The 26,108-nt window shown below is 39.8% G+C and overlaps 1 protein-coding gene across 4 annotated transcripts in view; it reads right to left on the bottom strand.

The window, feature by feature from the left end:
• Window positions 1-26,108, bottom strand: part of IPCEF1 (interaction protein for cytohesin exchange factors 1) — a 63,707-nt gene that overhangs the window by 14,662 nt on the left and 22,937 nt on the right. For all 4 annotated transcript variants that reach the window (XM_026086134.1, XM_026086138.1, XM_026086135.1 and 1 more), the window contains 5 exons: window positions 15,949-16,022; window positions 13,064-13,135; window positions 9,782-9,843; window positions 6,021-6,109; window positions 60-417 (listed from right to left, as the gene is read on the bottom strand). In XM_026086134.1, the coding sequence (XP_025941919.1) occupies window positions 60-417; window positions 6,021-6,109; window positions 9,782-9,843; window positions 13,064-13,135; window positions 15,949-16,022 (655 nt within the window). The remainder of the gene's footprint in view (window positions 1-59; window positions 418-6,020; window positions 6,110-9,781; window positions 9,844-13,063; window positions 13,136-15,948; window positions 16,023-26,108) is intronic.

The following is a 26,108-nucleotide window of genomic DNA, read 5'->3' as shown; positions in this document are numbered from 1 at the left end:
AAGGGGGGGGAAACACCTTTCACATTGTACGGCCCTGCAAACAAAATCTCTTCACTCACCTTTGGCTAGTGATTTCTGTCCTGTTGCATCTAGCACGGCTAGGCAATGCATATCTTGAGTTAACAAAGAATTTTGGGATCCACCACTGGGCTGGACCTCCTGGCTTTCTGCCACTTCTCCACAGTCCACTTCTGGCTGCTCCTCAGAGTGAATCTGGACGCAGAAGGTTAAAGGCTGATCATCCTCTTCTACAGCAGAGCTGTTAACTAGGTCAAGCCAGGACTGCCTCTCGGGATAAACCACTTTGGACATCAAGGAAGAAGATGACTCTTGGGAGTTGAAAGTGCTTTCAGGAGAGGAGAGAGAACAAGATGCTTCACTTGATAGAGTTGAGGTCAAGGAGGACTTCTGCTGATCCTGTTTTCCAGAAACAAAAAAACAAAACAAAACCAAAAAAAAGTTACTCCAAGTCATTCCTGTTCCTAGGCTCTATGCATTGTAGATATGCAGCTGAAATGCTAACTGACCAAAACCAGATATAATCTGATCAAATATGCATCCAAACAAGCCTGAGGTATGAAAGCCAGTCTCTCATATAGTAGTACTTTCAAAAACTGAGTGATGAGGTGAGAGGTAAAACAGATACAAACCTGGCAAAGCCTTGAAACAAAAGAGCAAGAAAAAAAATGTCAAGTTTTGAATGCAACATTCCATGTTAGGTTGCACATTCACTTTCACTCGTTACTGTCTATTCACTCCCACTCGTTACTGTCTATTCACTCCGTTGATCTAATTAAGAGTGCAGAAGAGAAGCCATGAATTAGTCTTTGACCCTGGAGTTGTCTTGTGTAAATCCATCAATGCCATAACCAGAGACAGCCAGGAATGAGCCTGAGCAGTGAACTACCTTGACTTTCTCAGCACACAGCTACTTCACCTGGTTCATTCAAGGGACTAATCATTCACCAAGCCAAGAAGGCTTGGTAATACAATGGCAAGTCAATGGTAAAAAGGAAAGGCAGGCAACCATGAGGTAAAGGGCACACAAAAGGGGAATGGTACAAGATTTGTGCTGCTCATTCACCTGCCAAAATTCTCCCTTGAGCACATGAATCTGGGAACAGACCCAAGCTTCACTACAGACACATCAGAAATAGTCAGCACATCCTAGGGCCCTCTATGTCATATTGGTATCAGCAAGAGTTCATACAACCACAAGGGGATCAGAGACATCTACAAACCATCATTAGGAGCTAGGAGATGAATGACAGAGGATTTAATAGGCGCATAATACCATGTAAAGAAAGGTTGAGAAGAAGAAGAAAGTTCTGAAAGATATGTAGCTACCAAGACAGGCAGATAGCTGCTCAGGTCTTTTTCTACAGGAGTCATTTACGCTGGTTGTCTTGTACTACCACCTGGTCACCAAAAGCGACTTTTCTCACACAAGAACTGGCACTAGTCTGCTTCTTAATGACCAACCACGACTGAAAAGACGAGCCAAGAAAGAGAGTCAAATACCCAAATAAAAGGACACTCCACTAAACTGAGAGGCACATATTCAAAACTATTAACAAGAACGACTCTACACAAAATATACTTGTGTGGAGGGGACATTTCTACACAGTTAATTGTGGCATTGCCAAATCAAAGTTGAATTAAGCAAAGCTTAAGAATTAAGCAAAGCTTCAAAGGAGGCCAAAAAGTTACTACATAGGTACACAGAAACGCACAGATACACGCACAAATACACAGAAGCAGATTAATTAACAATAATAAAGCAATGGAAGGGAGACAAAGCCTCATATTACAGCCATTAGCAGAAACTACTAGAAATATGAAAGCCAGATTCCTCATATCTGCTACTGCAAAAATTTTAGTCCTTCTTGCAAATCAGCTGCTACTGACCACTGTCAAAATCAGAATACCAGACTTGATAGACCACAAGTCTGGTAAGTTTATGTACATGTGTAGAATAGATCTCTAAGGATTAAAACAGATGATAACTAAACTAGCAGTACTGAAAATTACTGAAATGGTGTTGCTAGGAAACCTGGACAAGATGAAAACACAATAAAGGGACTAGCCTGGAATATCTATTAATAATCACCTGGTAAACTAGAAACAAGAAGTATTCATATAAACGAAGTGTGACAACATTTTTGGATTATGCTATGTAAACTTCTGCAACTCAGTGTTGCTATAGCATATACTACTTCCTTTTCACATTAAAAAATGCAAATGAGAATGTCTTCCTATAGTTTTGATCTAGCTGTTTCATGTAGCTACTAATCAATACAGAAAATAAGGAGGACCGACATCAGATTGTGGTCACCATTTGTTTGCACCACTTTCTTCATTTTTGTAAATTTTCAAAGCCATTCCTCCAAGACTATCCCAAATGCTATGGGAACATACCTTATTTATGAAAAGTACTAAACTTTGTTTCAGGTAGCTATTTGTTTTTAAAAAGAAAACCTTCGCAAATGCACCATAAAGGAAAGGACAAGGAGGTACTGTCATAAACTACGTCTACCAGTGACAAAAGTGCCCTTGGGAGCATGGGTGACCTGAAGCATTTCATCTGTCTCAGAATAAACTGAGAAGACAAGCTGTTGAAGTGCTTGTACAGCCAAGCAGAACAACTGAAAAGTAAATGCTCATGCACACATGGTGTTGATGGTCTAATTTCAATTGTTCAAAAGCAGAAAAGGAATATGTTAGATCTCACCTACATTTTTCTGGCATTTTTCCATGCAATAGAAAGTGCCATAGAAATGAAAATGGTGTCTCATTGAATGGAATGTATTTTTGTTTTCATTTTCATTTTGTGTTAAAGAAAAGATTTGGGTGAGAGTAAAGAAGACTGCCAGAACATGTTTCTCTTTCTCTACATATGTGAATATATATAACTATATTTTATTTTTCTTGGCATGACCAATGTTTACCTAAGCTACTTAAATGGTTCCTTCGGAAGACTTGCAATCATCCATGTAAAAATAAATCTCCAGTTGAGGACATTTTAAAAAGCAGATGTTCAAGCCAGCAGATTGTAAGGATCCCACTGGAGATAAAGGACTCTCTAGGCATTTTTTTTAGAGAAAAATTATCTCCATGAAACATGTCAACAACTCTTTCAGAATTGCTGCAGTCTATTGGCTCAACATGGCTGCTGGTTTTGAGCATTAAATCCATTCACATGCAGCAAAATTAATGCAAATGGTCAGTAAAACTTTTGTCCTACAGATGCTGAAATGTATTTGGTTTTCACTTGCTTTTCTCTTCAACAGTACCCAGAAGCACTCATAAACATAGAAGGCTCATGCTCACTGCTGTTTGTTTTTCAATGGTCAAAATGCTTTGAATTAGCAGAGAACAGAACAGCAACTAAAACTTCATGCTATAAGTACAGCAAAATGTTTGTTGCKCTAACAGATAACAGAGCCTGCACCTGGATGACTATTAGTTTCAAGATTAATAGTTCCCAGTCTGGAGTCGATCTCAAGAAGTTTGGAGGCCTTTCTAATTGAGACAACAGGTGTTTAATTTTCAAAAGTGTCCATAGCTTCTAAATACTATTTTGCAAAATGCCCTTGGCACTTGGGAGGCAAAAGGACAACACTTAGAAGAAAGACACAAAAAAAAAAAAGTGAAATAAGTCCCAGTCAAGAGCCTATAATATTCTTGATGCTGGTCTGAGTTTCTAGGATAAGTCTCTTCCAGTAGCAACCTGAAAAGATGCGAGTAGACATCCCAAATGATGTGTACCCACATAATATCATCCCAAATCTATCAAATGTTCAGGATCTCGTAGCTTGATACAAAAACACCGCAGTGAATGAACAGGCAGCAAGCAGTGTTTAACCAGCCTTCTGCAAACCAACCAAGAGCTCCATCCCTAGAATTTACTTCCCAGTAAAAGCTGTGCTTTCCCAATCTTTCCAGTGGTTTTCTTGCGCCAGTAGCTGTCAGGAGTAAGGGGGGTGATATCCAAAATTTAAAAGAGGACTCTGATTTGTAGTCAAATGTGGCTCTTTTGGTACCTAAGTGTTCCCTACCCACCACATCAGCAATCTGAGCATAGGGCAGAGCAGTGGCAGCTGAAGCTTATCTCAGTGGCCTCCTCTGGGAGGAGAAGACAACTAATATGCTTAGCAGACGCTAACTTTTGTCCATGGCGGAATTTACATTAAGATGGGGATGAGGAGAAGGAAAAGCAGCTCAGAAAGGAAAAGGCTGGAGGGAAGATAAGCCTTATGAGGAAAGACTGAGGAAGCAGGATCCCTCAGCACCTGCCTCCCCTACTAAAATCTTGAAGCCAGCCTTGTCTCCTACCATACCCTTCCAGAAGAGCATATGGGTAGGAAGCAACCGGAGATTGTATCTGCAGCAACAGACTGACATGCAGCAGGAAGCCAGAAAAACAGAAAACTACAAAATAACACCTGTTTAAACTCATCATCTGGAAAAATGCAGGCATTCACTTAGGGGTGAGCAGAAGGGAAAGACATCTACAGCCACTTAAAGGCAAGCCAGTGAGGTATAAAATTCAAAATGCTTCATTATCAGACTTTGGCCCAAAATAACTCTTGGAGTCACATTGCCAAGGTTCCTATTTTCTCCAATATTTATAGCCACTCGGCCACATTTAACTTTCAGTTAATACAGACAGTAGAGAATCATATTTTGTACAGCAGTGAACACCACACATCCCCTGAGTGCCAGGTGGATTGTTTTACAGCGATTAACATTAAACAACTGTTCTCAGAGAGGAAGTGAACACTGACTTAGCTGACTGAAACAGAAGGGGTCAAATAGGTGATAGTGTAACATACAGTCCCAGCTTTATGAGAGCTAATTAAAGAATACCAGACAGGCAGCTCTGTGCCATCACATATCCTTTTATTACTGACTATGATCATGCAAGCTTCTATGGCTGATCCATATTTTTCAAATTTGTTCTTGCTTCACTGTCTCTGTGAGCACCTCAGCTACTGTCGTTTCAGTGTGCCAGTAGAGGAACCTGTACTAGACCAATGAGGTAGTGGGCACTTCCCCTTTATGAGATGCAATAATATAATTTTATATCAAGTATATTACTGTGTACCCCTCAATGTTAACTTTCAACAGGGGAAGGAAATGCTTGAACTAAGGATCCTTATTTCAGGTGCACTACCGTCCCTAACCGGATTAATCATTTCTAAACACACAATAAGTAAAGCTCATATTTTAAAAGGTATATAAAGCAAGATGAGAACATTGGGGAAAGCAACAATATAGAAACAAGATTAATAGGTCAGTAACGGGCTAATAACTAGGTAAGTCAATTTGATTAGATGCATGAGGGTGCATACTGCTTATTTTAATTCATGAAACGAAGCTAAGCAGGAAGGAATATTCCGGACAAATGCTCCACAGAAAGAGAGAAAAACAGCACAGATTTTGGGAGGATGCCTGTTTTCTTTGTTTATAATCTCTTTTTCAGAGGTAAAGAACAATTTTATCACTGTGAGCAGAGACCACTTTCCTTTCACTTCCCTTTACTTTCCTGCCACAAGCACAGCTTCAAATTCAGCAGTTTTAAGAGTAGCTCACTCAAATAAATAAATACAAATCTGTTGGATGACACCATCAGAGGTCACCAAAAAACCCCCCACCGATTTGGGATCGGATTAGAAAAGAATAGTATGAAAAATTAGGTTACGGTAGCGTGTTAGAAACCTTGTAAAGGAAAGACACACTGTGTACATGAGGTTGAATGACACCTTCCTTTCTAAAACAGGTATGTCTTCATCTGAAGGAGCTTGTTCTTTCAAGTATGAGGCTCTCAGCGGAGGAGGCTAGAATAACTGCAAGCTCTGTCATAGGGTAGGTGGGAGTTAGCTTATCCACATTTCACAGGCAAAAAGTGAACATTTACAGCCCCTACTTTAGGTTATTAGGTGAACGTACACCTTCTGAAGAGAGATTTGTTCCAATTGGTTAGCAACTAGAAACAAGCTAATTACTGTAAGACTTACCAAATGAGGAGGTGGTGGCTGGGCTGCGTAGGGGGGAGGTGGTGTATCTGTTATTTCTGGATCATCATGTTCACTTTCACTGTAACATTCTGGGGCAGACATGGAAAAATGAACAAAAACAAACTGTTAGACTGACACTCATGTATTCCCCGCAGCACTATGGTAACCAGATATCACTAAATAGCACTTTCTGGTCTGAGGACCACACTGTAACATATCAGTGTCTCCTACGGTGAAAATTAACCCACCTGTGGTAATGCTCCACTACTTCATGGCAACTTTTTTTTTTTTTTTTAACGCAAACATAATCGCTATGGCAGGAAACACTAGGTGGCACTGCTATAGATAGCTTTAAAGGGGGGGTGTTTTGCTGGGGGGGAGAGGTTTTTTTTTTTTTTTTCAGCCTTTAAAAGAAAGGCTGCACGGTTTGTTGTATAATTTAGGGAGACCTGTTGGAAGTAGCAGGTTCTGTCCCTTAATCTCTGTAACCAGTAAACTGTCCTGAACAGGCAACAGGCACTGGTATTTTGGCTGAGATTTTGGAAAACAGATTGCTTGCATGGTACTTAGGAAAGCAATAAAGTACCCTCATCAGAAATTTCTGCCACCACACAGTAACTCACATAGGCACACCATGTGGAACAGTGGTACATTTGTAGAGCTAGTAATAAAAGTAAACACATTAGTATTATAAACCTCTTTTTTTTTTTTTTTAATGAAAAGCAAGCTGATAGAGCCCCAGTATCGTTTGACATGTGGCAGAGTGGCAGTCATGTTGTTATTTAACACATAAGTGCTTTTTAACACTGGATTAAATAAAGCGATAACCAGACAGTTGATAAAATGAGACACAGACAAAAACGGGAGGCTGTAATTGCTGGTTCCTACTTCCAGAGACTGGCTGTAACCACTGGGCAAAATCACTTCCCCTCCACTAAATCTCCCAGTGCACATCGCCCCTTCAGATCAAACTTTTATAGGAGCAAGTGTTTGTATGCTTTGCTGTACCATATGTCAAGCTCACACCTACCCCGGTGAGCTGGGGACTGAGCTGGGGACTTGTGTGGTAACAAGCAGTTAAGAGTTTAATGAGGACAACATCAGCAAGTGCTAAGTGTTGGACGTGCAAAGACTGCCCCTGCGGTTTCCACTGGAGCCAGCGCTCTTCACTTCCTCTCCCTCAGTGCTAGTTGCATAAAGTCAGTTTGTGCTCTTAAAGAGCAACTGCATCTCTCCGGTGGAAATAATTCTCCAACCCTCTCTCTCCGAGTTAGTAAGGGCTGTTTATATTAAGAGAGCATTTTGTAAGAGTTGGACTTCATGGGTTTGAATCAGTAGAAAGCAATGTTAGCATAGTCTGTGGGTAAACACTTGTGCTTATCACATCTTTTAGCTAAATTAATACCTGCACACTTTCTTTTTGTGCTGGGGTTCTAATAACCACACTGTGAGGGGAAAAAAGGTTTTAAAAGATAACAATTTCATAGAAGAGAGAGAGGTTTCCAAGATGTTAGCAAAGTGAAACTTAAGGAGATTCGTTACTTTTTGAATAATTTATACATGTTTCCTCCCAATACTATTATTTGCAGAACTATAGAGTTTTTAATAGCATAACTGCTGTTTGGTTTAGTGAAAATATGTGCTGGCACATCTTAGAATAAATGACCGAGACTGGCTACAGTAAGGCCTATATCAAATTCTAGGGCTCTATTAACACATTCTTGAATAACTCTGCATAAAGAACTTATTGTTTCTATAGCTCCCCTTTTTTCAGACCAAAGAACTGAAAAAGAATCAACAGCTGTTTCTGATACTCTAAATAGGCTAACAGGAGGGCTGAAGGCAGAGAAAGCAAATGAATATACAAGAACTGCCATAACGAGAGCCAAGACCTTCCTGGAGAGTTATGGTGTTTGATGCAGAGGGGAGAATTGGGTCACTAGAAACAGAAATGACTATGGGTAATGGTAACATTTCTCTGAAGTGTAACAATGCCYCTGTAAGGCATGTCCATGTGAGCATGCTAATAGGGTACTGAACCCGTGCTCAAGAGAGCTGCTGGAGCACCTGTGACAAAACAGGAGTGGAAAGATGAGTAGGTGTTTGGCACCAGAATCAGAGGGCTTTTCCTGAAGGGGGGACAGGCAGCCAGCTTCAGAAGTTGAAGAAATCTTGCTTGTGTTATGTTTATTGCTGGGTAATTAGATAACCGGCTGCAAAGGTTGCTCGAGTGCATTATTTTGTCTTTCTTTGTCTCTGTCTCTCTCATATTTTTCTTTTTCTGAAGCTTAGTTGGCTCTTATTTTTAATCAAATTTTTAAGCTCTTGACTCAGCCAAGCCAACCAACATGCTACATTTTCTGAATTTTTTTTAAAATAATTTGTTTCTATGTATAGTATTTTGACAATCATTACCTTCAATCAATCTTCTCCTTTGTGTAAACATGGAAAACATGTTTGGACACTTCTTTGCCAAGTATAATTATCATGCAGTTCTTGCTACACAGCCTAGTATTCTGTAAAGCCCTCCACACTAATTATCTCAGATTGTTCTGATACAATTGGGTTGCAAGAGGACACAGGCATTTTGAAGAAATTTAGGGAAATGGGAATTAACAGGTTTCTTGACAAGAAATGAAGAGGAATGATGAAATGAAGAAAAAAAAAAAGTGAGACCTGCTGAATCTCCAGAAATCAGTGATATCTGTGTTATTCAGCGAAAGCTGCTTTTAATGGCAGAGTATATATGGAGCCAGATCAGACAAATCACTAATGGCATCACATGTCCAAAGTTGGACATGAACCACATTCTTATTCTGCAAAGTTGCAGAAAAGATATGGAGAAGAGCCTTCCAGTGCTTAGACAAAACAGGCTGCATCACTTAAGTGTTCATATCAGGCTAAACACCAGTTTCTTCTTCATAATGCCTGTTTCTTCAAAATCTGAGCAGTTCTAAAAAAGGCACTGAACCAGTACTCCAGAAAYGGAGAGTCAAAAGCCCATAAAAAGATACGTATTCCTCAGGTCAAAGTTCATCCCAGGTTTGCTAAGGGGCAGTTCATAAAACTAACCGTAGTGCTTTTAGCTCTAAACTAGTTCTAAACATGCACATCTTCACTAGCAGCTCTACCAAGCACTGTGACAAATGACTCTGTCCTCAACCGATATTTGTGATTTGGGTGCAGGTATTGACCTCCAAAAAAGTTCTATTATGTCAGTGTGCAAATTAGGAAATCTCTTTTAGGAGACTAGGCTTTTAAAATTAGTCATTCCACAGTTAACTCTTGGGCTTGGCTGGAAAGGAAATTGTACACTTCAGCAGCCCTGCAGGCATTGCTGCTCTTGGAATCCCCAAAATTGGAGGGGACATTTAGGGACACATCTACATTGCACAAGATGTTCCCAGGCTAGCAAGCTCCCAGCTCATAACACAACTCCTGTAATATAACTTACAAACTCAAAACCCAAGTAGCACAGCTGTTTCTCTTCGTACTTTGTGGGTTAGCCAGCCAGCAAACTGCCAGATGGTAGTTACACATCCATCAGAAGGATCGGAGCATCTCTATAAGCTGCTCACCAGTGTTTCTTTAACTATGGTTAGCCTGTACTGAGTCAGTGTGGTGCCTCTGAGCTCAGTAGGTAGACTCAAGTTTACTATTTAAAACAAAGAAAATGGGTGACAAAAATTCAGCGCAGCAAAAACCTTGCCATGCAAAAAACATTACGTAGATACATACTAAAACCATGGTCCGAAACATACCTTCTTCATTCTTCCCATTGGATGCCTGAGGGTCTACAGCCATCCCCAGCTTACTTAGCCACCTGTGTTAGAGGGAATACATTGTTAGAGATATTTACATTCTGTACTGAAACAGTTTTGCTCCTTTCAGATGTGTTCCATATTACCATATCTATTTTGGTTAACCTGAAGTCTAAATGTCAGAGTTTCTTTCTATTTCTTAGAGCACCTTCTAAAGAGACACCAGTTACCTGAATGCTAATATTCCCATTCCTCATACAAACTGTGGATGGCACAGTTGCCCTTAGAAGCAGAAATGCACTAAGCAGCTCACAGGTCCATCTTTTAATAGGTAATAGACAGTTTGTAAGACTACCTAGAATTTTCTTTTTCTAAACTGCTTCTATACATTGATTTCTGAACCAGTGACATAATCAAGTACTACAGCAAACTATTCATACTTCTCAGTTATATAGCCCTTGTGTTCTTCTCAGGCTTCATGTGGTAAGCCACGACTAGCTGACTAGGATGTCATCTTTTCCTAATCCTCAGAAAAGCAGTACTAATAACCAAGGATCCACATTTGTGGAAGCTAAAGGAAAAGTATCTGTGCTATAACAAAATGTCACTGGCTTAGTCGTGCTGTTAAGGTGTCATCTCTCAGATGAGATGAAGCAAAAGCAATAAGAGCCATTAAACATGATGTCAGTTGTCCTGGCCAAAGCTATTATAGGACAATATAAGAAGAGCCATATAAACCCAACTTTCAGACCATTATGCATGGCTTTCTTCAAATCCCTGTGCACTTCTGGTTTTAGTAAGTCTTACTTCCTGTGTTGCTTTTGAGCTATTAACAATTTTTCATTTCTCTTCCTAGGTGGCTACATTTGTCTAATGCTTGAAACAATCCCTGGATATACTTTTTGTATATTGTGTTTGCTTATAGGTCATTCAGATCTATCCAGGTTTTAAGAAACTAACAACTAAAAAAGCTCTAGACCTTCAAATTAAAACTCAAGGCCTAAATAGTGAACACAGGAAGAAGGCCAGGAATTAAGATTCATAACTCTGAGAAACTGTTGCATCTGATCTTGTTCCTACTGAAGCAATGGGAAATTTGCCAGTTAGATCAGTGGCAATATAACTGGATTTTTAGTCTGCAATATGAACAATAGAAGCACATAATAATTCAAGAAATCAAAGCGTCATTCCTGTAAGAGTGGATTTATTATTGACTTTTTTTAAACAGAATTTGAACAGAAGATATTTTTAATCAAAAATAAAAATAAAAATAAACAAAAGAAAAGGGTTGCTAAGAAACCCAGGACTTCTTTAAGCACAAGGTCAGACAGCTCACTAGTAAAGGCATGCAACTGGCCAGGTAAATGCATGCAGCTAGCCAGCACGCATTTGCTTTTCATATGTGCATGACTATGGCAAATACATGCTAAATTAACGAAACAAATGACTGTATTAATAAGCCCACTGTTGATTTAATAGATATATGCATGAAGAGTTACAAAAGGTCATGACCTATCAAACATTTATGCACACAAGTAACTTGACACACATGAATGCCCCAGTGAGTTCAGTGGAACCACTCACATGCATAAGTATTTGCAGGACTGGAGCCAAAAGAACAGATGTCTTTTAGTCTGTTTTGACATATGCGTGAGTATGTGTGTACTTTATGTATTAAATGTACGTATTTTATATTTTGCCAAGTAAAACATCATTGGTTACAATGCTGAGGAATTAGTACTAGTGCAGTATAGTGCAAGATGCTCTAACGCTAGGCTACCTAGCTTTAAACCCGAATGAAATTTACTTGAAAAGTGGAGTTTAAAGAAAATCGTTCTCAGGGTGTAAGGGCTGGGACACCTGCATAGATTTCAATCACTCACTCACATGAGACTAAACATTTCAAAAGTGTCATTAAGACTCTGAAGATCTCCAGCTGGGCTCCAAACTGGCTGTTAACACTCGCGTGTCCTCCATTAGATCTACTTTTTCCTTTTCCTTGTCCTTATATCCTTCCCTCTCATGTCTCAACAATGGTTGCTTTCTCTACAGAAATATTTCTGCCCAGTGGTCGCTCGGTCTTGGTGTTCCTCAGCCCATCTGCTTTAAGGACTTCCCACTCTACTCAGGAGCCCTGGGAAGAAACACAGCTATACAGAAAAGGATGGTTATTTCCCCATCAACAAGCTCTACACTTCTCCAAGTTGCAAAGGGCAACATATTGCTACATGTATGTATCTACAGAATATAGATTTATAAATATATACCCATATTTGTACAGTATTGTAGATCTATCTATAATATAAGTACTTTTCTACATCCATAGCTATTTCAGAAGGTCACACACATTCTCCTCACCTCTCTCCTTTTCCTTTGTGGTAAATGTGTGTCAAGTCTCGTATTTATAGATGGAAGGAAGACTAAAAGGTCTATGAAGGTTCTCATAGAGGTGACCAACTGAGTCAGTCTCTTCCCTTTTAAATTATGCTGCTTTGTATTTGAGTTTTGGCCATTTAATGCACTGTGAACAGCCTACAATTTGAATCAGTAAAGACAAAGAAGATATCAGATGCATATAAATCAGCCAAAACTAGCAAGTAAAATCTGTTTCTGATAGCTCAGTGGTTTCTAAAATGGCAAAACTCATACCCAGTTTTACTTTCTTTCATTAACAACCACATGAATAAGTTGTTGTTCCTATGGACATTTGTGAAAAGAAGAATGATCCTGGCACAAGGATCATTTAATTGCAATATAGTTTGGCAGAGAAATAAATGCTTATTTACATTAAAGAAGCAGCTCTTTATATCTAACTACCTTGTTAACTGACATAGTCCTAGGTCATTTCTGGAATAAAAGTATATTATACTTTTCCCTCTCTCCTTTCTTCCCTTACTCCTCCCAAGGTGCTGAAATTGCTATCAAGTCTTGACACCTCTTTAATGGAAAGAGATTTATACCTGCAAATTTGGAGAAGACTAATATCGAAATTAGGCTAATAACAAGATTCTGATTTCAACTTTAATTAGTGAACAAATATTCCATTTCTAATATCTTACAGAAAAATCTTCAAGTTACCAGAACATACAGCAATAGAATAAGATGTTCAACTTGAATTAGAAGTAGTTACCTTCTATATAATAACTAGAAAACAAAAAAAGATTTAGTAACTTCTAGAATAACTTTGTCAACAACTGCTTGACAGTGAGAGTATGAACTTTCAAAGAGTGAGTGTTCTAAGATGTGAGACAGGATGAAACATGGTCATTCGCTTTTACTTACGTGTTCATTTCCAGAACATTTTCTGCTGCAAAATAAAATGTCTTGATCTGTGGGTGGCTGATCTTAATAGCACTTTAAGAAAAGAAAAATAAAAGATGTATGAAGAAAACTAGTTTACATAAGAAAAAAATAGCTAAATGAATTATTTAAAATATTTATTCACTCCATCATACTAATCTGGATCAGCTTATCCATCCAAATAGTTCTTTCCTTAAAACTCAAGTCCATTTTAAACTCATTTCATAGACCAAACATTATACAAAGGGTATAAAGTACAGAAACAAAAAAGGAAGGAATAAAGAATAAAACAAAGACCTTCATTATGCCATTATATAAATCCACTGTGTAACCACATCTTGAATACTGTGTGCAGTTTTGCTTCCCTCATCTCAGAAAGGATAAAGTAAATCTGAAAAAGGTTCAGAGAAAACAACAGGGATGGTCCAAGATACGGAACAGCTCCCATGAGTGATTAATCAGATTAAGACCCTACAGCATGAAAAACTGATGGTTGAGGGAAGGGAGAGATAAAATCATGAATGGCATGCAGAAGGTGATTAGGGACTGGCTCTTCCCTGTCTTTTCTGATGTAAGTTTTAGGATGCAAAGAGGCAATTAAGTGGCAGGTTTGAAACAAACAAAACAGAGGTACTCCACACACCAAAAGTTATGTCCCACAGCTCCAACTCAGGACATTCTGGATGCTGTTAAGAGACGCTTAATCAATTGAAATTGGTGGAAAAGAAGTCCACCAGAAGTTAATAAATACACAGGCCTACTTATGGCTCAGGAAGCTTCTGATCAGTAAATTGTTCAAAGCTTAGAGGAGCAGTTTAAGGAAATAACCAAATATGTTTTATCTACTCTTTTACTCTTTGCTAAACATCTGCTTTTGGCCACTTTGGAAGGAAGGATACTAGGCAAGATGGACCTGGTCTGATCCAGTGTGCTTGTTCTTAACACTGCCTTGAGAGTGGAGCACCAACTTTGAAAGAACATTTTCAGCTTAAATATCAACTGACATAAGAAACCACATTTCTTATATGCAGTTCTACCATACTAACATTGTTTTGAAGCTGCTCCTTCCAGTGGCAAAGGGGAAAGAAAAGGGGAAATTTACTTATGCTCTCCGAATGATACCAACTGCTTTCTAGCTTGCCAGCAACTGATCGTGCTTGGAAGTGCACAACATAGAAGACATGTCAGGAAAAAAAAGGCAGGTTGAGCTCCTTTAGGAACCAAACTTCTCACATCCCAGGAATCCACCCTTGGTCCTTGTATCCTTTTGCCACAATACCCAGCCTTCTACCAAAGCACAGCAGAGGCTCTCTTGAGTGAAAGACAATAGGGTCCATAGAGATGGGGGCTGTTGTAAGCAGTTGAAAAGTTAATACCATCAATTCCAACTATTAATTGGAATATGTAAAATTAATTGATCTCTGACTCCCTACTGTTTCCATATTTTAAAAAGTCATCAACAACAATGAATGACAGAAACTGAAACTAGCCAATTGAAATATTCTGGCATTGCATAACAGAAGAAAAGGTTTCAAGTTTTCCTGTACTGACTGGCAGATTTCCCATGATGCCTGATCAGTTCTGATGGTAGGTATGTCACTTCAATAATAAGACATCATACACTGCTTTTGAATTAAATATTTTCCCTGCATTGATATGAGTTTTCTTTATATTGAAAATAAAGCCAAAAAAGATCCTCAATCTATAATGATTATAACCAGAAAAATACCCTTTCCAGTTTATCAACATCTATCTTGAACTGCAGACCCTAAAACCAAATATTTTATTATGATAATAATCACATTTCTGGTGATTTATAGCCATACATTAACCTGTTAGTCTCAGCATCACACTATGCTTTAGTTGAATATCTATCAGTAAGACTTTTCAGAGTCTTTAAAATGTAGTCTCCAGTCCTGAGATTGTGTGGCTTCTCTTTTTTATTCCTTGTTGTATGAATTTACATTTGTCCTGTGGAAGCATACAGTATTTGACTGGGACCCAGCTAATCAAGAAGCCCAGATCGGTCCTTGCAAGTCTCCTGATTTACTCAACCCCAAGTAAGTGATGATCATGTGTTTTCTTCCCAGTCACTGGCAGCCAACAGCTACAGAAGTCAATGGCAACATTTGCTTCTGGTTTTGTGTTGTGACTCAACAGCATTTCCTCTGAGAAAACCAAATGGACCTTCCCATATTCAAAGCATCTGGGCCCTTTTCTTTGAGAACTCAAGCCCACAGTTAATCTCAAGAATGCCTACAGCTAACCTCAGCATGAGGACAGAGCAGAAGAAAGAAGGCTTTCTCTTAGGGCCAGAATAAAAATGATGTCGAGCTTTGTAACTTGGAACACCAGCAATACCCCTCCAAACCCTTGAAGTGTACTCAGAAGCAGCTGGAAGCCGATGATACATATGGAGTTTGGAGAGAATATTTTGAAATGTTTACGCTGCTAAACAAAGTTGTCATTCCCTGCACAACTGGAGGTTTCAAGTACAGCCCAAAGTCAGTTGCACCACAGCAGTCTAAAGAATAATCCCAGCTCAGAGGGAAGCAGCATCATTTGCCTCACTTGACCTCCCTACTAAGAGAAGGCATCTAAGATAGACTATTTCCTATTTGTCAACGGTGAACAAAGAAAAAGCTTTTGGCTTAATAATTTTTTTTTTTGAATTGTCATTTTAGCAGACTATAAGAACATATCTGGTACAGAATTTTCAAAAATATTTTTGCAATAGGTTTTTCCTTCAGTAGCTCAATTAATATCTCATTATTCATACATGAGAAAAGCTCCCCACAGCCTCATTGTCAGGCACTACTAAGAATCAAGTCTGTTCATTCAAAACTGGGGCCAAAAGACAAACTTACTGCTTTTTCTTGCATTCAGTTGCTCGGTCCACACTGAAGTCTGGAAGTCTGATAAATCCTTCTGCTTTTTCAGCCTGCAATTAAAAAAAAATCCCCACATTAACCAATTGTTAAGCACTACAGTTTTCTAGTTTACTAGTGTTTAACATGTGAGTATTTGTTTTTGACAGCTTTTTATACTGTGTAAATATATTCTCAGCACCATGGAGGCAGATTAACACACAATTTTTTGGCTGATATTGGGGAACAAGAAATATTCCTACACCAGCTACTATTTATGCAGGTACTGGACACTAGAAAGCCACCACTTCTGTCTGTGCAAATGGTGGGGTGTAAGCACAGGATTTGCTGTACACCTCCAAATATCAAAAAGCTTAGAAGAGGAAGGATCCTCACCTCATAAAGAGCATTGAGGTAGATTCCCCCTCCTGCCCACCCCAAAGCATGTGCATCAGAGTACCCTTATCTAGGATTCATGATTAGTCAAAAGTCTAGTCCAGAGTCTGAAATTGTCAAGGGCAAAATTTAAATTTGGGTCAAACCAGGACTAAAAGCAGCAAGGAGGTGGAGGAACCCAGTTCCTGTGTAGCAATCACTGATCACACAACATACTTCAACCTGCCTGGATGCGATCCTGTGCAGCGTGCTCTAGGTGACCCTGCTTGAGCAGGGGGGTTGGACAAGATGATCTCCAGAGGTCCCTTCTAACCTCAACCATTCTGTGATTCTGTGAAAGAGATCAGCCAGGCTTTCTGTGCATACCATGGAAAATGACACTATTAAACTCTCTAAAAACAGAAGCCTCCCAAAAGAGATAAACAATATAAGATCAGAAACAATAAGGATTATGTCATCCTTTCAGGTCTGGCTTTCACACACAAGCTCAGAGGAGCAAGTATTTAATCCAAGACATTATATACTATGCGTACGTATTATACAGATGCATAACAACAACACAGAAAATTATGTTCTGTGTATATTTGAAAAATACATGTCTGTTTTCCCAGGCTGCTGGTGCCAGCAACTGTAGGTACCTGATTTGTGGGCAGAATTAGATCAAGGAAAAATGTCTTGTAAGAGCCCTGTATTATCCAAATGGAATTCATAAATTCTTCTCTTGAGAGAGGCTGGACAAGTGAATTGGTAAAGCAATAGCAAGTGGACTTCTGTGCTGGACTAGCAGCTATCCCATGCTATTCCATTTAACAAATACAGCATTTGAGAACTGAAAGACAAGGGAGTTTGCTTTCTGCAGTCAGTACCCAGACACATAGGGAAAAAAAAGAGATTTCATGGCAGGAAGCTCTATCAGTTTGCTTGTGAAGAGTGGTGAGTGATATACACCCTCAGTGCAGCAAAGTGAATTCAAAAGTGCACTAAATCCAAGAGAGAGGTGGAGGAAGGTCTCCCCTGGATAACAACTAACACAGAACACCTCATAGGCTTGCTTATATACGCCTATATGTAAGTGAGGCTGAGGAGACAAAGGCTGCCTCCACCCCACTACTTGAAAAGTTGCCACTGCCAAGGGACAGTCCTGGACAGCTGAGCTCCCTTGTTAAACAGTACCAACCTACCCCAGATGGCTTTGGCCACCCAAATTATCATTCCCCCTCAAAATTTGCAGACATGGTTCAGTAGATAACAAAAGCTAGAAGGCCATTTCAAGTGGACTGTTTAGATGTGAGATTAAATGCAGATTTAGCTCCTTTTTTTGGAGGGGAGAGAGATTCATGCATATTGACATCACTGTTCTGTGTTAGCTGGACTCTGATAAAAAGTGGTACCAGAAATACTAAAGTTACTAGTTAGCCTCACATCCCTGCTGTCTGTAGCTGAAATCTTTTCCATACTGTATCTGTTTTCATTCACCTGGACCTCCTGATCAGACACAACAGACTCCTAAGAGGAGCAATAATGTAGCATATAATATGATGAAAAACTGTGCTTTCCAAAATATGGAAATTTTTCATTCCTGAATTGCTTCTTTATTGCTCCCAGACCCTACCCCTAGCTACATTAAAATTCTGAAAATGTACATTCAGTTAAAGCAGGTAAAATATACAAAACAATTACAAAGAGTGAGGCTAAATGAAGATGACTGACAGCATCTCAAGTCACGTTATGCATGAATACGAACATCTATAAAAAGATGCTCATCGAGTCAAGTCTTAGAGATTTATACTTTCACACATTAAAGCTCAGAAAATTGAAATATGGATAGAGGATGGATATTTCAATGGGTGGCTTCCCAGCACCTCTGCATATCTGTTCTTTGGTATACAGTAAATCACAGTGTAACCATCATTCCTCCAGTTGACATGCATTAAATATTCATATGAGTAGTTTATATTTTGCATGTTCACCAGTACCAGTTTTGGTAGCTCCAGGACAAAAAAAGTCGTGGAATTTTTTTGATTTTTTTTCTTTCAATACAGAAGAAACAGTGATGTTCACCAGCATCTGAACTGAAAAAAACTTTGATTTTACAACCTGTCTTCATTTGTACAGAAAGCTACCTATTTGCTATTGTGGATTTTAACGTTCTCTGATTATATTTGTACCTGTCAAACATTTTTTGAGACTGGCTTGAGGGCACTTTTGTTTCCATTCTACAAATCAGAATTTAGTAAGTCTAAACAGAGACAACATACCAATTGTCTAAAGAAAAGAGAAAAGTAACAAGCTAAAATTTCAAAAACTCTTACATATATAAAATATTTCAATCAATTAGATCTTAAGCTAATATTTCCATCCCAGATCCATAGTACAACAAATATATAGGTGTGAATAAATAGGTAGGGGGAAGTAAATGAGAAGTTCTTTTCATGGGCTGCTTATTGTACTAGAGATAGAGAATGTACTATTGTGGATTTCTGTACCAAAAAGGGTGGTCATGTCCTGGGCTGAGTACTGTAAGCAGACTGGAATTATTGTTTGGTTCCCAAGATGAGTCTACAAACACCAGAGACCAACCTTAAAAAAGCAGTTCATGTGGTATCAAAGCCATTATTATACACACTACTGGATGAGAAATATATACGATGCCATTGTTTCTCTACAATATCAATATGTCCAACATAAAAAAAAAAAAAAAAAAGAGAGAGAGATTCAGAAGACCTCTTGGAAAAGAATATACCTGGGCACCTTCTCGCCCACATACCAGTGAACGCATGCCTTAGATATGTAAGCCATCAGGTGGATAACAATTTTTTTTTATTTTGGGGGGGGGGGGAGAGGAGAGAGGGGAGGACCTTATATGTTACGATTACAATAACAGTTCAGATAGATAGTCAGTTTTATCTATTGGAGCATTAGCCATTGATCTCGACTGCACCCTTTAAACTGTTTAGGATGCTGCACAGACACTTACAAGGAGATAAGTCCATAAAACACCGTCTCTCTCTGCTGTCAATGCAGTTTCACTTTATACAACTACCTGAATATTCATTGGGTTCCTGAATCATTAGGACCCAATAACCCAGTGTAGGGACACTCACCTGGGATAGTCCCACCAATGTGGAGGTGGGAACTTGGACCTGAATCACTGACATCGCCAATGTGCATCTAAATTTGAGGACTACTCTTTAATTTGCTCATGGAAATAGATCTATAGGCATTGATTTCAGTAATTTACATTTACCAATTGAAAATGTTTTACTGTAGAGAACTCTCCAGAGTTTTTATGCAGTAACCTGGCACATTCAAGTTGGTAAAAGGTGTTGCTGAATGCATCACTCTCAGGCTTTATATTAATTCTATCAGTGATTACCCCCTCCATGTTAATTTATAAGTAAAGTTTAATGTTTCTTTTTATATACGAAAGAAAGGAGGGATGTTAATGGTGTGAATTTTAGGAACCATGCCTCCTTTAAAAAAAAAAAAAAAGCATCATTAGTATGCACCCCAAATGTGCTATCTATATAACAGAAAGCAGGATTTTGATGGATATGTAGTTCCCTAAGTATCAGACAAAAGGAAGGAGGAAAAAAAAGGAAAAGAAAAGCATAACAGTAAAACCTTACAAGTGTCATTGCAGTCAAAAAATGGAATTCCAAAATAAACACTATGAACAGAACATGTGGAAGTCATCTTCACAGTCATTCTTGAGGTAAAAATGGCATTTAAGACACTGAAAGTGTATAGAAGTCCTAAATATTTTCTCTTCTCTGAAATATTATCTTTAATGCAATGTTAAATATGCTATTATTTAACTCATGCATTTCAGTCAAGCTTCCTTCAGATTTCGTTGCAATGTCATAAAATAGCCCTAAAAATTAGATTAAAAGAACTTTGAACTGGTTCCTATTTAGTCATAATATTTAAAAGAATAAACTGTTACATCTTGTGGTTTCTATGCAGGTTAGCCTAACATATAAATCTGTACTTTTTGCTTTGCCGACTGTAAGAAAATAATTTCAATAATAACAACTGTCTCTGCAAATACTTGGGGCACAGAAAACTAACCACTTTTTGACAAAAGATTTTTCACATAAAAAAAAATCAAAGATATTTATGAAATAAAATGGAGGAAATCAATGAAAAAGGTTAATGACTTTTTTTTTTTAGCTTGCCTCAATACACTGTATAAATTTTGTGGCTTTTGGAGTTTTATTAAATCATTTAATAATTATTTTTCAATGTTTAAAGTGACTGTAATGATACAGAAAGATTTAAAAAAAAATTAGCGCTGTAAAGTGAAAATCTCCAGATACTGTGGAACAGCTCCAATCTGCAATTCAAGGTATTCCTGATAGTTTCATCACACTGTTTCGGCACTGCCCCCAGAAGACCCTGTGAATGTTGGAGGAGCAGTTCAGTGCTCAAACCTATTTAGTCTTTTTTCTCTCTGACAAGTACACCAGTGAGGCAATCCAAAGAACTGTGGATAATCTGTGTAACATGTTGGACCAGAGGTCCCTGAAGCCCTCAGCAAAGTCAGCAGACATCAGTGACTTTTTATCACTCATGCAGCCAGTTACTAAAGTCAAAGGTGAAAGGTTTTTGTTATAAAAGACTGCAATTATCATACAGCTTCTGGCAAAGACGATGGAGTGAGAAACACAATTTAAATGCAGTGAATGAGAATAAAAAAACAACAAAGATAAATAGTGACAGTAGATCACAGCCTGCATCCCTTTAATTTTATATTTCTTTTTAGCTGAATCCCCATGACAACCATCATTAACATATCCTGCAAAACTATAGGATTCCAACCGTACTGGTAAAACACAGCCAAGTTATCCAACAAAAGAATAAAGATCCACAAGTCAGAGCAGACTAGTGCTTTGCCCCTTTCCAACCAACACTATTCACATTTTTGCAACAAGCATGAAATGAGAGGCTCAAGAGTGGTGCATCCCTATGAGTAGGAAGTCAAGCAAAGGAGGTAGGAGACCTGCATGGATGAGCAAGGAGCTCCTGGCAAAACTCAACCAGAAGAAGGAAGTMTACAGAAAGTGGAAAGTGGGACAGGCCACTTGGGAGGAATATAGGAACGTTGTCAGAGTATGCAGGGATGCAACAAGGAAGGCTAAGGCCCGTTTGGAATTAAATCTGGCTAGAGATGTCAAGGACAGCAAGAAGGGCTTCTTCAAATACATCAGTAGCAAGAGGAAGGCTAGGGAAAATGTGGGGCCTTTGCTGAATGGGGTGGGTGCCCTGGTGACGAAGGATGCAAAGAAGGCAGAGTTACTGAATGCCGCCTTTGCCTCAGTCTTTACTGCTCAGGCCAGCCCTCAGGAACCCCAGACCCTGGAGGCAAGAGAGAAAGTCTGGAGAAAGGAAGACTTTCCCTTGGTGGAGGAGGATTGGGCTWGAGACCATTTAGGCAAACTTGACACCCACAAATCCATGGGTCCCGATGGGATGCACCCACGAGTGCTGAGGGAGCTGGTGGATGTTATTGCTAAGCCACTCTCCATCATCTTGGAAAGGTCATGGAGAACAGGAGAGGTGCCTGAAGACTGGAAGAAAGCCAGTGTCACCCCAGTCTTCAAAAAGGGCAAGAAGGAGGACTCAGGGAACTACAGGCCAGTCAGCCTCACCTGCATCCCTGGAAAGGTGATGGAGCAGCTCATCCTGGAGGCCATCTCCAAGCATGTGGAGGAAAAGAAGGTGATCAGGAGTAGTCAGCATGGCTTCACCAAGGGGAAATCATGCTTAACCAATCTGATAGCCTTCTGTGATGGAATGACTGGCTGGGTAGATGAGGGGAGAGCAGTGGATGTTGTCTACCTCGACTTCAGCAAGCCTGAAGGGGTCAGTACTGGGTCCAGTCTTGTTCAACTTCTTCATCAATGACCTGGATGAAGGCACAGAGTGCACCCTCAGCAAGTTTGCTGATGATACAAAACTGGGAAGATACCCCAGAGGGCTGTGCTGCCATTCAGAGAGACCTGGCCAGGTGGGAGAGGTGGGCGGAGAGGAACCTCATGAAATTCAACAAAGGCAAGTGCAGGGTCCTGCACCTGGGGAGGAATAATCCCCTGCACCAGTACAGGCTGGGGGTTGACCTGCTGGAAAGCAGCTCTGCGGAGAAGGACCTGGGAGTGCTGGTGGACACCAAGTTAAGTATGAGGCAGCAATGTGCCCTTGTGGCCAAGAAGGCCAATGGTATCCTGGGGTGCATCAGGAAGAGTGTTGCCAGCAGGTCGAGGGAGGTGATTCTCCCCCTCTACTCAGCCCTGGTGAGGCCACATCTGGAGTACTGCGTCCAGTTCTGGGCTCCCCAGTACAAGAGGGATGTGGCACTACTGGAGCAAGTCCAGCGAAGGGCTACAAAGATGATTAGGGGACTGGAGCATCTCTCTTATGAGGAAAGACTGAGAGAGCTGGGCCTGTTTAGCCTGGAGAAGAGAAGGCTGAGAGGAGATCTTATCAATGTGTACAAGTATCTGAAGGGAGGGTGTCAAGAGGATGGRRCCAGACTCTTTTYAGTGRTGCCSAGYRACAGGAYGCGAGGCAACGGGCACAAACTGAAACACAGACGCTTCCATCTGAACATGAGGAAAWACTTTTTCACTGTGAGGGTGACAGAGCACTGGAACAGGTTGCCCAGAGAGGYTGTGGAGTCTCCTTCTCTGGAGATATTCAAAACRCGCCTGGATGCAATCCTGTGCAATGTGCTCTAGGTGACCCTGCTTGAGCAGGGGGGTTGGACTAGATGATCTCCCGAGGTCCCTTCCAACCTCAGCTATTCTGTGATTCTGTGAGAGAGTAGTCCAGTGTTACACATGCTGATCTTCCCCCTCCACCCCTCTTCGCATGCAGAAGTACTGATTCACTCAAGGGTTTCAGTATGAGTGGTCCAGCATCAGTCTCCTCTTTAAACGCTTGTTTTCAAGACAGCTGTCTATATAGAACAGTACTAAAAAGAGGAAAACAGACACTAACAAAGAGCAATTCTCCAAGGAGTCTAGTGTTCCTGAATGCACCCCAAAAAGTCTGACAGTTTGAATTTATTTCCTAAAAGTTTTTGTGTTTCCATTGCAAAACCAACCCTTCTTTGTTTCCATCTAGCCCAAATGGTTTCCCTTCCCCAGACTGGGGGTATGTCTATGTTTCAATAAAACTTTCCCTGTCCCATTTGTAAGCATACCCATGTTTTACAGAAAGAGCAAGTATACATGGAGAAAAGCTTCAGAGTAGTCTATCAAAGCCCACTGACACTGCCCTGGCTTCACTACTCTCAGGACCTCAGCTAGCTAGTTTAAAGCTCTTCTGCATTTACCTGTCTGCCCTGGTTTGCTTTCAGTATATGAGAAGCTTGACTCTCAGGTTGTCTGCTATTAATGATCCTTCTCAGCATTTTATTATTTTTTTCACAATGTATTTTGTGTTAAGTTGAAGGAACTATTGTCTGTAAGTGTCACCAGAAGTATCCTATATTGCTTCCTCCAATCTGCCTGGTGTGAAAGATCCAGAACCGGAGTGATCTGAAGGCAAATTAAATCAGAGCAACAGAAACTTCCAGAGCTTTAGAGGCCTTAAGACAGACTTCATCAAGAACATGATGTCAGTTGAGGTTACCTACCGAAATCTGGAATAATGCATGTTCAGTTACAAATTCCACCCACTTCCTATTTTCCTCCAGCTCCATTAGAAAAAAAAGGTTAGGTCCAGCACCCTGCTGTTGCTATGCTACAGTTGCCAGTGTCTGGCTGACTGCGTTTCTACACCATGGTTAACAAAACATTCTTGTTTCTTACAATAGTGAAACTGGTCAGACAGATCTACAAGTGTAAACTGACTTGATACATTCACCTGACCTCAGCCCAAGTCCACCATTACCAACCTTCACTTCAATATCTAAGAGGGCCTGTCATAGGACTCCTCCTCTGAAGGCAACGGAACAGCAGACAGTATTAAAACCAGGCTTATATAGAAGTAAAAACAAGTATCAAGCAAGCCAGTGAATATATCACTGCTATATCTGCTTCATAAATCTGGAGGCAAAAATATTTGTGAAAATACATGGGTCAAATTCATCTCAAATATAACTCCATGAGCTGTACTAAACATGGTTGTGGGCTAATCAATTTAAGTGAGTGTATCTTAACAAAGAACACCTCCCCTTCTTTCAACACCCCATAGTTACTGTGATTCTGCAAACTGCCTGAATCTAGGTTTATGCAGAGGCTGCACTTTAAGTTGTCCAAAGAAACCTCAGTTTTGTTATATAAAATTGTGCATGAGTCTGCAGAAGTTGAAAGCAAAAAAGTGCTACCAGCTAGTTTGTTTAAAAAGAAGTACTGCAATAGGTGAAAAGTCAGGGGCTGACACAAGCCGAGTGTCTTGAAGTTGGATGAGCTCTTTAGAGCCAAGTGTATGAAATAAATCGGAATGAGGCTGCTGCCCATTCTTCAACCCTGTTTATCATGGGGTACTCAGGGACAACAGGAGAGCGGGTATGGACTAAAAGAATGAGTTCACCTGACTGGCAAATGCTGTCTAGGAGCACTGGGACCTGCCATGACCAGGACTTCTCTGGATCTTGAGAGAGGAATTTAGCCAGACCACAAAAAGCAAGGGAAGGAGAAGACTTTGCATATCCCCCTGGTCCCAGCCTTCTCCTCCTGTAATGCAAATTTGCCTAATCTTGCCTCATTTTTTCCCAGCCTGATTACTCCTCAGAACAATTTTTTTCTGACACTTTTCATCTCTAAAAGGCCTGATTAGCCAGCCAGCTTACCTTTCATAACACTGCTTGGCCAGACTGGCAACTTCAAGCAGAGATTTAAAACAGCCAATGCTAATACAAGTTTGCAAGCTATTAGTGTGACTGACAAGTATCTGTCAGTCCATGTCTTTCAAGCAGAAATATTGCAAGCATTGGAAAAACAAGCCTTTCTCTCTCTCTCTCTCTCTCCTTTTTCTATTTCTTTTCTTTCTCTTCACGTGTGTATTTGACTTGGTCTTGAAAGGAAGCTTCATCAGACTACCACAACACCACAAAAAAACAGCCCAAGACCAGCGGAGTTAATATTTTCACTTTTCCCCCAAAAGAACAGTACTGTCTTTAAATGTCATCTAAGAAAAGTCAGTTAAAGTTTTTATCCTGTTAAAAATAAACTCTACCCACAACTGAAAGGAACACAGTGGATACTGCATACCTGACAAGTTTTATTTCATATTTTATATTTTTTATGATTTTAACTATTTTATTTGGATCTTGAATGAAAAGGCTAGTAAGAAATTTTATGGGCATTATTGGAATAGACATAAACCAGTGGAAAAAATTCAGATTCCATTTAATTTGTTAAAATGTTGGAAGAGTGAATAAATGTTTCATTAATCTTTCATTCCGAGCTGGGCCTGGGACACTCTGATATCCAAAGCAGCCTATTGCATTTAGAAAACCTGATAACCATTCACAATTCCACACTGAAGCTGCTGGTTGTTAGTATCCCCTAATCCTCTGAAATCCCCAGTTCTGGGCTCTGTCAATCCATCATTAAAATATGATAGGAGCTTTTGTGCTAGATTACTGGGATGTAGCAGTGCAAGCAAGGGAAGTGAATAATTATGTCTGAATCTTCCTAGCATGTGCGAGGCACCGTCTCTGCCCCATCAAGCAGAGCCATAGCAAACAGCCCGGAACACATTCAGCTGTTCCCTAGGACCCACTATTACTTTGCACTCAGCCATAACCTTTCATT

Source organism: Apteryx rowi, unplaced genomic scaffold (genome assembly GCF_003343035.1).
Source record: "Apteryx rowi isolate R43461 unplaced genomic scaffold, aptRow1 scaffold_683, whole genome shotgun sequence".
NCBI lineage: Eukaryota > Metazoa > Chordata > Aves > Apterygiformes > Apterygidae > Apteryx > Apteryx rowi.
This window is presented reverse-complemented; position numbering and strand designations above follow the sequence as displayed.